The sequence below is a fragment of the Trichomycterus rosablanca genome, chromosome 19 (genome assembly GCF_030014385.1).
Source record: "Trichomycterus rosablanca isolate fTriRos1 chromosome 19, fTriRos1.hap1, whole genome shotgun sequence".
NCBI lineage: Eukaryota > Metazoa > Chordata > Actinopteri > Siluriformes > Trichomycteridae > Trichomycterus > Trichomycterus rosablanca.
This window is the reverse complement of record NC_086006.1, coordinates 13,158,805-13,171,984: the sequence shown is the minus strand read 5'-3', so window position 1 is coordinate 13,171,984 and position 13,180 is coordinate 13,158,805. Positions and strand designations below refer to the sequence as shown.

At 34.8% G+C, this 13,180-nt stretch overlaps 1 protein-coding gene across 3 annotated transcripts in view; it reads left to right on the top strand.

Moving 5' to 3' along the window:
* The window catches only part of spo11 (SPO11 initiator of meiotic double stranded breaks), a 100,245-nt gene extending 87,065 nt beyond the window's left edge, over positions 1-13,180 (top strand). For 2 of the 3 annotated variants that reach the window (XM_063015328.1, XM_063015327.1), the window contains exons 9-13: positions 3,923-4,022; positions 4,149-4,186; positions 5,537-5,613; positions 10,468-10,579; positions 12,849-13,180. In XM_063015328.1, coding sequence (XP_062871398.1) covers positions 3,923-4,022; positions 4,149-4,186; positions 5,537-5,613; positions 10,468-10,579; positions 12,849-12,968 — 447 coding nt within the window. In that variant the 3' untranslated portion in view covers positions 12,969-13,180. Of the gene's footprint in view, positions 1-3,922; positions 4,023-4,148; positions 4,187-5,536; positions 5,614-9,276; positions 9,404-10,467; positions 10,580-12,848 lie in introns of those variants that run through there. The other variant, XM_063015329.1, reaches the window with a different exon arrangement.

Genomic DNA, 13,180 nt, shown 5'->3' with positions numbered 1-13,180 from the left:
TTTATTTGCATTTTCCATACTGTCCCAACTTTGTGTATATAAAATTTTTCAATCGTGATAAAAAAAACCAATTAATCACGATTAATCGCTTGCAAAAATAACTAAGCAAAATTTTAAGTTATGCACATTTTTATTGCAAGAACATGTTTACCAATAAATAAATAAAAAGATGATAAAATTATTAAATCCAAATTATCTTTAGAAAGCCAGCCAATGCCTGTATAGAGTTGTTAACAGCTACCCATCTTTCAGCCAGTTATTTAAAATTACAAGTCTGTTCACATTATCTGGCAAAAGTGAGAATCTTTTCCTGTTCATAACCCTGCAACTGAAAACAGGTGCTCAGGGTACTACAATAAACTATTTCTAGATGCAACACGTGTAACGTCATGTAGACCCACATCGTTAACTATGTTAGAGCGTCTGCAGTCCACTGCGATCCATTTAACACCACTGTTTGTAATGTTCCCACGACGTGTATAGTTCATAGGCTTTCTATGCAAATTCCTCTTAAATAAAGAGTCTGAGCTCATTTTGCCTGTAATGCGTATCCGTGCATGCAGACGCCTGACGAGACAAAGGTGTGCTTTGACCAAAGATGATATTAAAGCGTCAATTAATAACTGTAATTTTGTCTAGTGATGATTTCTCACGCTTTTTGAAAACAAAAATTATTATTTAAAACACACAACATTTCGCTGTATACAGCAGCAGTAGCTACAGTAATTTGTAACTCACGATTGCAAACTGGAAAAAGACCCGTGTTATCGCTATACAGTATAAACACAATGTTGCTATGTTAAGTCAGTGCAAATTACCACAGTGACGTATGTTTAGAGTGTCTTTTTGAACATATTTAAACATATGGACATTTGAGTTTCATATGAACAGTACTGAGAAATGGAGCTTATATAACTAAACAACAAAAATGTTATAAATTACTTTTAAACACAAAAATGGAAATTTATTGTGAGGAAAAAGTTAGGACATCCCCACATTTATTGCTACTTAAAATGAGTTTTATTTAAACCTCAGACATTAGTTTGGTTTGCTCTTGATTGTTAAAGCGAGTGTTATCACCATGGTGAGATCTAAAGAGCTCTCTGAGGCATTCAGAAAGAATATAGTAATCTGTGTAAACTGTAGATGCATATGATGCATATGAGGGAAGGGATTTATAAAGATCTCAAAACAATTAGAAATCAGCCATTTTACTGCCCAGAAAATAATTTACAAGTGGAGAACAGCATGAAAGGGGGCTAACAAAGCATGCAGAGAAACAGATGGACTACAGTCAGTAATTTAAAAAATATATATATTTTAACTGATTTGTTCAGCTTCTTATTCTAATTAGGTCATGGGGGGCTGCTTAAGTTTAACCCAGAGCTCAGGAAATGCAGGGAGACACCTACATTAATTGTATTTTTAAAAGCATTTATCTAATACAGTTTACACAGATTACTATATAAGATCTTTATGTACACAGAATAAATATTTATGTAGTGTATTCTTTGCAAGTATAATCCAGCATCATTTGAAATGCATTAATTCCATGCAAAGTAAAATTTCATAAAATAGTATTCAATATTGAAATACATTTTAAATGATTATATTTTAATATAACAAAAATTTGTAAAAACGTTTTACCAATGTACAAATAATTCACTTTCTGAAAAAATGCACTTAAGTAAAACCTTTGTATAACCTTTGTGTAGTCACTTAACACACACTTTTAACACGTTATACAAAGGTTTTACTTAAGTGCATTTTTTCAGAAACTATACTATAGCAGTTGGTTAACATACTTTGCAAAAATATACCAAACATCTATTTGAAAACAAGTACTTTAAATGTATATTAAATTAAATGAAACTTAATTTTTACCAAAGTATACTTCATAGTAATGTATTTATTAAAATATACTTTTTATAATTGTTTTGAAAAGTATTATAGAAGTGTACAATCATTTGATCAAAGTATTACCAATATATTTTAACATGTTTGAAATAAGTATAGACATTTGCTAGTTTATTTACAAAATGCTGAGACAAATCTCAGTATATTTTTAAGTAATTTTTTCAATAGGAAAGTGTAGGAAAGAGAAACTGTGATTATATAGAAGTTCTTTGTGCAATACTTGTAATACTGTAAATACTTTTTACACTTACTTTTTTAGTTTCTTAGTTTATTCTATTTTATTCTTATCTTAGTTTATTCTTATTTCATTAATGTCGCACACACTGAGGCCTGGGTAACTGTATTTCTTTCTTATCATGTATGTGGTTTTGAATGACAATAAAGCTGAGTCTGAAACTCCTACCTAAATTGAATTAACGCTGACGGCTCGCAGGTGATTGTTAATTAACAGAAACTAAGACATCAGTCCTCTGATCCCTTTTCAGCCAGCCAAAATGTCAATGCAAGAAGGACACAACTCTTAACGTAGTTCACTGCTAAACACTTAAACCTTCTGAAGGATAGGGGAGGGACAAGTGCCCATCAGCTGCAGCTGCACCAAACAGGTGCAAGAGGGAGTAAAAACGCCAATAAAGAAAAATAAAAAATAAAAGAAAGCTGCTCACATGGGGTGACAACTTATCCCAAATGAACTGGAGCAGCTTACCTTGTTTAAATGGTGCTGGATTCATGTACTGGCCAGCTCCTCTCTGGGAACTCCTCTAGTTTTTGGCGCGGGCCATGCCCGTAAATACATGTTATGTGTGGTGTAGGCCATTTGGTGTTAGGTGTGCCGCTTGCATATTGCATTTAATGCAATTAACAATTACTAGGCCAAACTGGATTGTTTTTAGTTTGTTCTCTGCTGGTAACTATGCAAGAGTGTTTCTTTACCCCTATGCAAGGCAAAAATTGTAACATAAAACATTATAATATGTCAAGACTTGACAGTAAAAAAGACAAGTGGCTTCATTACAGAAGCAGAAACACTTCACACACAACATATTACTTGACAAAGATGTTTCTTTATTTGACTGAATTTATTCATCCCTCAATTACTATCAGTCTCCCTTTTCCTGGCACCCCATTACATGTTGCTGCCATTACCATGTTTCACCATAGGTGTTGTATCAACAAAGGTAATGTGCAGTGTCTGTTTTTTGCCATAGTGCTTACTGTTCTGTCCTACAGAGAAGGATGTCTGTCCAACAGGTTCTTTTAGAATGACTATTTTTTTCTTTCTTACTAAGGCAATTCTGCCTGGATGCCTAATTTGGCTGGATGGCTAACTTAAGTAACTTAAGTTAAGGTTGTGCCGACCATTCTTCCTATTCAGAAATATTTAGGCCACTGTTGTCCTAGAAACACTCAAAGCTAAGAGTGTTAATCTTCAAAGGAAGATTCTAAAAACATTTAGTAATTATGTGTGATCAATCAAATCCACAGCACCAAGTTTTCAAAAAGCCAAGGGGTCTGGATACTTTCTAAAACAATTGTATATAAAAAGTCTTTTTTCTTACATTTCCCTGTTGTCACAACTTTTTGGAATAAGGATTAGACAATTGCTTAAATAGAATTAAAATGTCTATTTTTGTTTGTTTCTGCTAGTCAAGGTGAGAAATTGTATTTTTAATATAAAATGTAATGTTTAGAATTATTGTATTGTGTCCTCTTAACAGGCGTTTGTTAGTGGTGCAATGTAAACATCCTAAAATGACATGGTTGCCCTGTACACCGAAAAAAATTCTTAAGAAGTAAATGTTATTTATACTTTTAATGGTGCCTCACTGTAAGTAGCACAATAAATTCGGTTGGTATTTGCTAACATTGGGTAGATTGGGTAGAAAAGATATACATGGCTTTAAACAGGTGAGATTTTTTAACGGCAATGTTTCTAAATTATGCTAAAAAGATCCAGGATCAGATCATTACCAATATAACTAATAATTTTCTTTGTGCATTTAAGGGTAAAGGTGTACCAGACATCAACAGCAGACTGATGGTGAGGAGATTATGGGAGACATTGCAAATTCCAGTGTTTGCCCTGGTGGATGCGGACCCACATGGTATGCTTACATTAGAACATTTGCATGTAAACAAAGGTTTACACGTAGTAAGTGGCGACTGTAGAATAATCTTTCTCTCTTTTTTCCTCCTTTCCGTCTTCTCTCTCATCCTCTCAAACTTCCCAGGGATTGAAATCATGTGTATATACAAGTATGGATCAGTTGTAAGTTCAGATTTATTTTATTTGTTTTTACTGCTTTTATCCAACATATATATGTTTTAGATCACCAAACTAGTTTTAAATTAAACAAAGAAACCCCAATTTAACACAAAATGCTTTTTTTTAAATGGTAAAATGGTAATTTCATTTACTGAAGGAAAAATGTTCAGTCATATCTTACCAAATATAATTTCAATTCAATTAACCAAATTCAATTGACAGTTGGGTTAAATTTCACTAGCCACATGAGGCATGATTAGTGCCAGACCTGTTGAATCTTTATATCACATAAATAGAACCTGTCTGGCAATGTGAAGCAGTCTAGAAGGTCCCATAACATTTATGACATTTAGCAGCTGCTTTTATCTAAAGCAACTTACAATGTACATGATTCAAAAATAATGACAAAGGCAAAAATGGCATTCATGGGAGAGTTGCAAGGCCACTGCTGACCAAAAAAAAAACTCACAAAGGCTTATCTTGCATTTGCCAAAAAATAGATGACCCCAAGACTTTTAAGATAATATTCTGTGGACTGATGAGTCAAAGGTTACATCTGGCATAAAGCCAACACTACATTATGCCGTAAAACATCATACCATCAGTAAACATGGTGGTGAAAGTGTGATGGTCTGGGCTGCTTTTGCTTCTGCAGGACCTGGATGACTTTTCATAATTTATGGAATAATTAATTCTGCTATCTATCAAAACATCCTGAAGGAAAATTTCTGTCCATCAGTTTGTGACCTAAAGCTCAAGTGCAGTTGAGCTATGCAGCAAGATCATGGCCGAAGCACACAATTAAGTCCACCTTTGAATGGCTCAAAAGATACAAAATTAAGGAGTTGTCAAAATCAAAGTTCTGACTTGAATCGCACTGAATTCAGTATAAATGAAATAAAATAAATTAAATCAAATCTGCAAAAAAGAGGGGGGCAAAACTCCTACTCATCAATGTAACTCAATCCATGTTACTGCAAATGTTTGACTGCAGTTGTTACTGCCAAGGGTGGCACAACCAACATGAAAAATTATGATCCTGACAACTCTCAGCTGAGGCCTCCTGGTGCTAAAATGTCTTTCTGATTCATATTGAATATGAAAAAACACACCAAAAATAGGTTTTTAATGGCTATGAATTCCCATCAGTTACCCATGTCAAAAAGTAAGTGTCGCCCTTAATGTTTTGCCACATTTTGCAGTGACAGCTATCAATGATTGAAGATTGTACAGTACAGTGCTGTAAGATTTAAGATTTTTTACATGTCTCAGTTTGCAGATGCTTGTGCCATTTGTTTATATTAAAGGTAATTACATTAGTGTGGTAAAAGATTCTTATTACATTTTTTCCAGTCTATGGCATTTGAGGCAGCAAATCTGACTGTCTCCTCCATGCTATGGCTAGGCCTGTTGCCCTCAGACATTGAAAGGTTTGAAAAAGCCATTTCATCACTTATTGTCTTTACTTATTGTTGCTTTACATTTTTCTTTCAGTGTGTTTTGATTTGTATTGGGCTATACACCGATCAGCCATAACATTAAAACCACCTCCTTGCTTCTACACACATTGTACATTTTATCAGCTTCACTTACCATATAGAAGCACTTTGTAGTTCTACAATTACTGACTGTAGTCCAACTGTTTCTCTGCATGCTTTGATAGCCCCCTTTCATGCTGTTCTTCTATGGTCAGGACCACCACAGAGTAGGTATTATTTGGGTGGTGGATCATTCTCAGCGTACTGTGACCACTGATTAAGGTCTAGAAGATGACCAACTCAAACAGCAGCAATAGATGAGCGATCGTCTCTACGAGGTGGACAAACTAGGTAGGAGTGACTAATAGAGTGGACAGTGAGTGGACACTGTATTTAAAAACTCCAGCAGCGCTGCTGTGTCTGATCCACTCATTCCAGCACAACACATACTAACACACCACCACCAGTCAGTGTCAATGCATTGCTGAGAATCATCCACCACCTAAATAATACCTGTGGGGGTCCTGACCATTGAAGAACAGGGTGAAAGCTGGCTAAAAAGTGTGCAGAGAAACAGATGGACTACAGTCAGTAATTGTAGAACTACAAAGTGCTTCTATATGGTAAGTGGATCTGATAAAATGGACAGTAAGTGTAGAAACAAGGAGGTGGTTTTAATGTTATGGCTGATCGGTGTATAGTGTCTGTAAGTATATACAGTATACAATATACAGTTAAGTCGGAAAGTGCACACCCCTTTCACCTTACAGACTTACATTGCATTACATTACATTACATTACAGACTCATTCTATTATAGATTAAGTTCATTTTTGGTCACAGAATTCTACCCAAAATAGCCCACAATGACTAAGTGAAAGCAGGTTTTTAGACATTTGTCCTAATTTATTAAAAATCAAAATGTAAAATATTATACTGTATGTAGTGCAAGTGTGCACACCCTTTGATATGACACCCAAAAGTGAGCCGAGGTGCATTTTGTTTTCACTGATACTGCTTGAGATGTTTCTACAATTTAATTGGAGTCCACTTGTGATAAATTGATTGGGGATTGCCAACACCTGCCTATATAAGGTCCCACAGTTGACAGTGCATATCAGAGCAAACTCCAAGCCATGGGGTCAAAGAAATTATCTGCAGACCTCAGAAACAGGATTGTGTCAAGGCATAGATCTGGAGAAGAATACAGCTTTACAGGTCCCAAAGAGCACAGTGGCCACCATCATTCGTAAATAGAAGAAGTTTGGAACTACCAAAAATCTTTCTTGACCTGGCCGCCCAGCCAAACTCAGCGATTGGGGAAGGCGGGCCTTGGCCAGGGAGGTGAGCAGGAACCCGAAGGTCACTCTGACAGATCTCCAGCATATCTTTGTGGAGATGGGGGAACCTATCAGAAGATCAACCATTCAGGCAGCACACCACAAAGCCAGACGGAAGCCACTCCATAGTAAAGGGCACATGACAGCCTGCTGTGCCAAAAGGCACCTAGAGGACTCTCGAACCATGAGAAACAAGATTCTCTGGTCTGATGAAACTAAAATTGAATTTTTTGGCCTGAATACCAAGCATCACGTCTGGAGGAAACCAGGCACAGCTCATCACCTGGCTAATTCCATCCCTACAGTAAAGCATGGCAGGGGCAGCATCATGATGTGGGGATGTTTTTCAGCAGCGGGATCGGGGAGTCCTGATAGAGGGAAAGATTAATGCAGCTAAGCACACCAAGATCCTTGAAGAAAACCTGCTCCAATCGAACATCTGTGGAAGGAGCTGAAAATGGCTGTGTACCGACGCTCCCCATACAACCTGACGGAGCTTGCAAGGATATGCCAAGAGGAATGGGCAAAAATGTGCAGAAACAAGTGTGCCAAGCTTGTAGCTTCTTTCCCAAGACACCTTGAAGCTGTAATTGTTGCCAAAGGGGCAGCAACCAAGTATTAGGCTAAGGATGTGTACAGATATGTAACCCCTAAATAAAGGATTTTTGTCAGTAAAATAAAATTGCATATTTTCTAAACTCTGTTTTCACTTTGTAATTATTTTCAATTGTGTTTAGATGTTTGAGGCAAAAAGAGAACTCAATCTATTATAGAATGAGTCTGTAACGTAATAAAATGTGGAGAAGGTGAAAGGGGTGTGCAGACTTTCTGGCTTGACTGTATAGAGTATTGTGCAAAAGTCTTAGGCCACTATTAGATTTGTTTGTTATAGCAATGGTATAATGTATAATGACCATGTATAATAATTTCTCCGTTTTTTTTATTAGATTAGAACCAAAAGATTCTGGAAATTCATATAAAGTTTTTTTTTTGTTTTTTAAGAAAATGAAACAGCTTCTATGCGTTTTTAGTTTGGAAAGTATTTAGTTTGACCTTCCCTTATATTTGAGTGACAGCAGGAACCTAAATGGAAGGGGACCCTAATTAATGTCATTGCTAATACCTGTTTTTGTCCTACTATTTCATGTCTAAATGGCTGCCGGAAAAAATGTCTATTACACCAGGTTTGTGCAAGACATGCTTGAGCATTACATACACATTGTTAGGTTCTATTCCTGATTAAGTAGTTCTACTGATGCCATCTGTCGTGATTCCCTTTGTCTGGTAACAGAAGATTATAAGATAGGACAAACACATCTTTTCTTGAACAATCTGAAGTTTATTAATTATACATGCAAATATGTAGTGAACAGAAAAAAGGGGTCACATCGACTTAAACTCTGTGTGATAATATAGAGAAATGTCTGTGTAATCGTAAAGATATTTAATTAACAACTGTGTCTGCCTAAGATTTGGACAAGGCAGCTGTTCAGGGATAGAACAGGAAAAACAGGACAATACAAATCTGACATAGCCTAACTGAGCACAGAGTAAAATATCAGAGACAGAGTAAAGTCAGAAATCACAAAAACCTAAATGTGAAATATATAAAAAATTATGCAAATGTATTCAAACACACATGTATGAGTTTAATTCATAGGAAGCTTGCTAATATGTATAAGATTACATCATCCCATGCAAAATGTAAAGATCACAGAATTTGACATAAAATTATAATTTTGCATTAACAAGGCCACTCTCAAAGGAAAATCAGAAAACAAATTGGATACTCAGGATGTGGTATTCAAGAAGGTAATTGAAGAAACAGAAGAGGTCAAGGACAAAAAAAGGACTGGAAGGCTAAGAAAAAATTCAAAACTTAAGAGGCTTGATCAAGAATGGTCTACATGGTGAAGTCTAAAATATGCTAAAGCTGACAAGGATTGGAGTGAAAATCAGTGTTAAAAAGTATTATGGAGTGACAAATCCTAATTTGAACATTTTGGGTCCTATCATTAACAATGTGTAAGAAGAAGAGCTGGAGAGAGATGGAAGAATAAGTACTTGCAGCCTTCACTGAAACATTTTAAAAATGCAATGGAAACAAGCATATGTGCTTTGTTAATTCTCGTGAACCGCTATTTAAGGAATTATTTTCAAATTTAACAAATTTTGAATTTGAAGCCTGCAACACACTCAAATTAGGACAAAGGCATGTTTACCACTTTGTTAAATCATTTTACTTATAATTAAAAAAGGAACTAATTTTTTCACAGTTTTGCAAGTGAAGTTTTTGCCCATTCTTGTTTGATACAAGACAGCTGCTCAACAGTCGATGGTTGCGATTGTCCGATTGTCCTCTCATGACGCATCTTACATTTTCAAAAGGAGACAGATTTAAACTGTAGGCAGACCAGTCAAGCACAAGCACTCTGGTTCTATGTCCCAGATCTTCTAGAAATGGGGTTTGTACTTTACACCTTTCTTGTGTTCCACAATCTGTCCCCTCCATTTATGCCAACAAACCACATTCAACCACCAATTAATCAATGCTCTTCTTTTAGTAATATTTAGTGATATTTAGGGATATTTGTCATGGGTCGTCTAAAATGTTAAAAGCTACATAAGTAGAAACCTACAAAACCCAACCCAATGGCAAAGAACAGGGCCTTGAACCATAACATATGAACAATGTTTTTTCAGGGTTGTATTTCACCAGCCTTACTATCAGAGGCTAAAACAGGCTAGGACATATCACCTCAATTTATAACAGTTTGTACAGTTTGTAAATTTTACATGACATGAATGACGTGCCAAATCTTGCCAGTCAGAATCTCCTTCAGTTACCCAGTAAAATACATTCAACAGTGCTTGTGCCATGCTTTTTGCAAAGATTGTTTGTAAAGGTGCTGCTTTGGTATACTGGGTTGCATAGTTGCACAATTTTAGCTACCTCTGCTTGTGTTTTTGCACATGCAAGCTTTTCATTAATTTATGACATTGTGTATGGCTAACAGTGTTATGCAGTATGAAACTGTAAGCTAATTAGTATTTATAAGCCTGGCCTTCAAGCGTCCAAAAAACATAACTGGCCCTTTTTGAGTGTGAGAAGGTTGAACATAGTTTCTCTTTGTTGCTGCGATATGCCCTCTCACCACTGACTGAGGCACTGGCTGAGTGGTGGTGAGACTCACAGAGATTAGCGTGACTCTAATCCCATGTATGTATGTATATTACTTTGCAACTATAAATAACTTTAAACATTATGTTCTATTTATATGCATTACATTTATTAAAGAGCCATTTTAAATGCAGAATGCTGGATCTTTAGGTATTACAATTTAAAACAGGTTGAGCTGCTAAATCTATAGAGAAAGAACATAGTTAATACTTCTGTTAATTCAAGTACAGATTATTTTGCTTTATCCATCAACTTTATTTATCAAAAATAACTCTCTGTGTTCCAGACTTGGGGTGCCACATGATGTTCTAATTCCATTTACAGAGGCAGATAAAAGAAAGATGAACAGTCTGAAAAAAAGACCTTACATCTTTTGCCACCCTGCATGGGAGAGAGAGGTACAATTAGCAATGTCATTGCACATTTAAAAACAACAGCTGTAGTAACTAACTGTAAAACAGACAATTAAAACATGGAAACCAATTTACAAACACATACAATACAGGTTATGGGTACTGGACTGGCCTGCGTGCAGTCCTGAACTCTCCCCAATAGAGAATGTGTGGAGAGGTTTTAAACAAAAAAATGTGGCAACAACCCTGTTTTACCGTCCCAACTTTTTTTGGAATTTGACAAAACATGAAATATCTTGGGCTCATACTGTGTCCATTGAAATAAAAGTCAAAGTAAATGTAAGAAACACATTTTTTTATTTGTATTTTTCATACTGTCCCAACTTTTTCTGATTTGGAGTTGTGAAAACAGTCAGTGAAGGGTTCAGCCTAACATACACTGGCAACTTATTCCAGGAAAAGAATGATTTCATAAAATATCCCACAGGGGAAAATTTGCAATGTTACAGCAGCTTCAAGAATATAGAGATATAAAAATGTTTATACATATATTTACAAATTAAAAATGTAAATATATATATATAAAAGATGTTTTAAATTAAAATTTTAAAAGATTAAAGTTATTAGGATATTAAAATGACCAAAAATAACAGTTTAAAAAAGTTGCCTGTGATACACCTCACAGGCAACACCAATCCAGATTTTGGTACAATTAAAAGGAGCCGATATGCATTTCAATGTGACATTGATGGGATGAGAGGTTGTAATAGGTCAGAAATATAGTTTGGAGCTAACCCATTCAAAGTTGTGATCCCTATTTATTATCACCCCTAGATTCTTTACAGTAAGTTACATCCAAGTAATTCTGTCATCGGTCAATAATGAAATAAAAGGTGTAGTTTCTAAAAATGGATTATAACAGGAGGATATATATGAAAAATAAAATTGGCCTAAGAATAGAGCCCTGGGAGACTCTACAAGAGAGAGGTTTAAAGAAGCATACAAAATTACAAAGGCTGACAGAAGAATGTCTATTAGACAAGTATCAGAACCACTCCAATGCAGTATCTGTAATACCAACATAGTTCTGGCAGCGTGAGATGAGAATACCATGGTCTACTGTATTGAAATTGGTCTGAAATCTAATCTCAAGCCATTGGTCTAATCTCAAGCCAAGAATTCATGCAGGTAAATTAATAGCCTTCTAGCCACATATAATTGTAAAGCATTTTTTATAATAAACATTTTCTCAAGATAGCTTCACAAAAATGTATGTTTAAAACCATAGGTAGTAGCAAGAAAAAATCCCTAAATGTTACTTAAAAAAACCCTAAGAGGACACAAATTAATGGGGCACCCATACTCCACATCAACAGAAATTACTTTAGTAATTAGAGCATCCAGTCAGAAAGGCATTGGCATTAATCAATTTAGTGTTGATTAAATGTCAACACTTTTGAACAGTGTCTTGAACAGTAAGTTTATTTAGAATTTTTGCATATAACAAAAATCAAAGAAAGCATTTTCAATAATATAACTAAAGTGTGCATCAAAATGGAGGTCAAAATTATTTGTTTTCCTTTTTTAACAACTAAGCTGAGTGTCACAGAGTTATAAGAAGACATCTAATTTTTAATTTTGTTTCAATAATCTTAAGTCTTATTAATTGTGTGAACTGTGTTAAGTTTGTGTTAAGCTTTTGTAAAAGCTTAAGGCCTTTCTAATGTTCTTCAACAAACTGGTAGCAGAAAGTCAATATATAAGATCTAAGTATCACTTCTTTTACACATAACGTATTTTATACCACTGCTTTTACACATACAGTATTTTATAGCATTAGTGCATTAAATTATTTTATAGCATATACTATTTTATAATTTAAATGCTGCACTAAGTTTTGATAGAACAAGAAAAGAGACATTTATTACAAGAGGATATTACTAGATCATTTACTACCCTAATTATTGCAGCAAACTTAGGGTAAGGTCTAAATCATTGGATCAAGGTATATGATTAACTTGATGACAATTACTTTAATTGGTGAATAAATCTGTAAAAACAAAACAATTTGTTCTATTAGTTTTTTTAATTTGTTTATGGTGCACTTTTAATTTAAAGCCCTATTATCATTAAAGATTTAACTAAATTCATGCAAGTGCAGTTGGACAAAATACCAGATTTTGTTTCTGTGATATTTTCATTACATTTAAACATTGCAATTAAAAAAGTGATCTAGTATTTTTTATGTTAAGGCAGAGGTTGAGTTAGCCTGTTTAAAAATTTTAACTGTATTTTTATTTCTGTATCTGTTAAGATAACACTTATGCTGCAATGGAATCAGAAAGCTGAGATCCAGTCCCTTGCATCCATAGCCCCTCATTTCCTCACTCGTGTTTACCTACCCAATAAACTGTGTCATGGAGGCTGGATATGAACATCACTGGATGCTGTAATTTTACTTGCACTGCAGCAGACTTTGCTAATAATATATTTACTGTATAGAATTATCTTTACCATATTTTAAGTTAGAAGAATAGTTTGGTGTTGGTTTATGCTGCTTTAGGCCCTTAAAGTGTATTGATAGTAATGTTATACTTATAAAAGTATATGTTTGTTAAAACCAATAAACAAAAAGCAAACATCCAA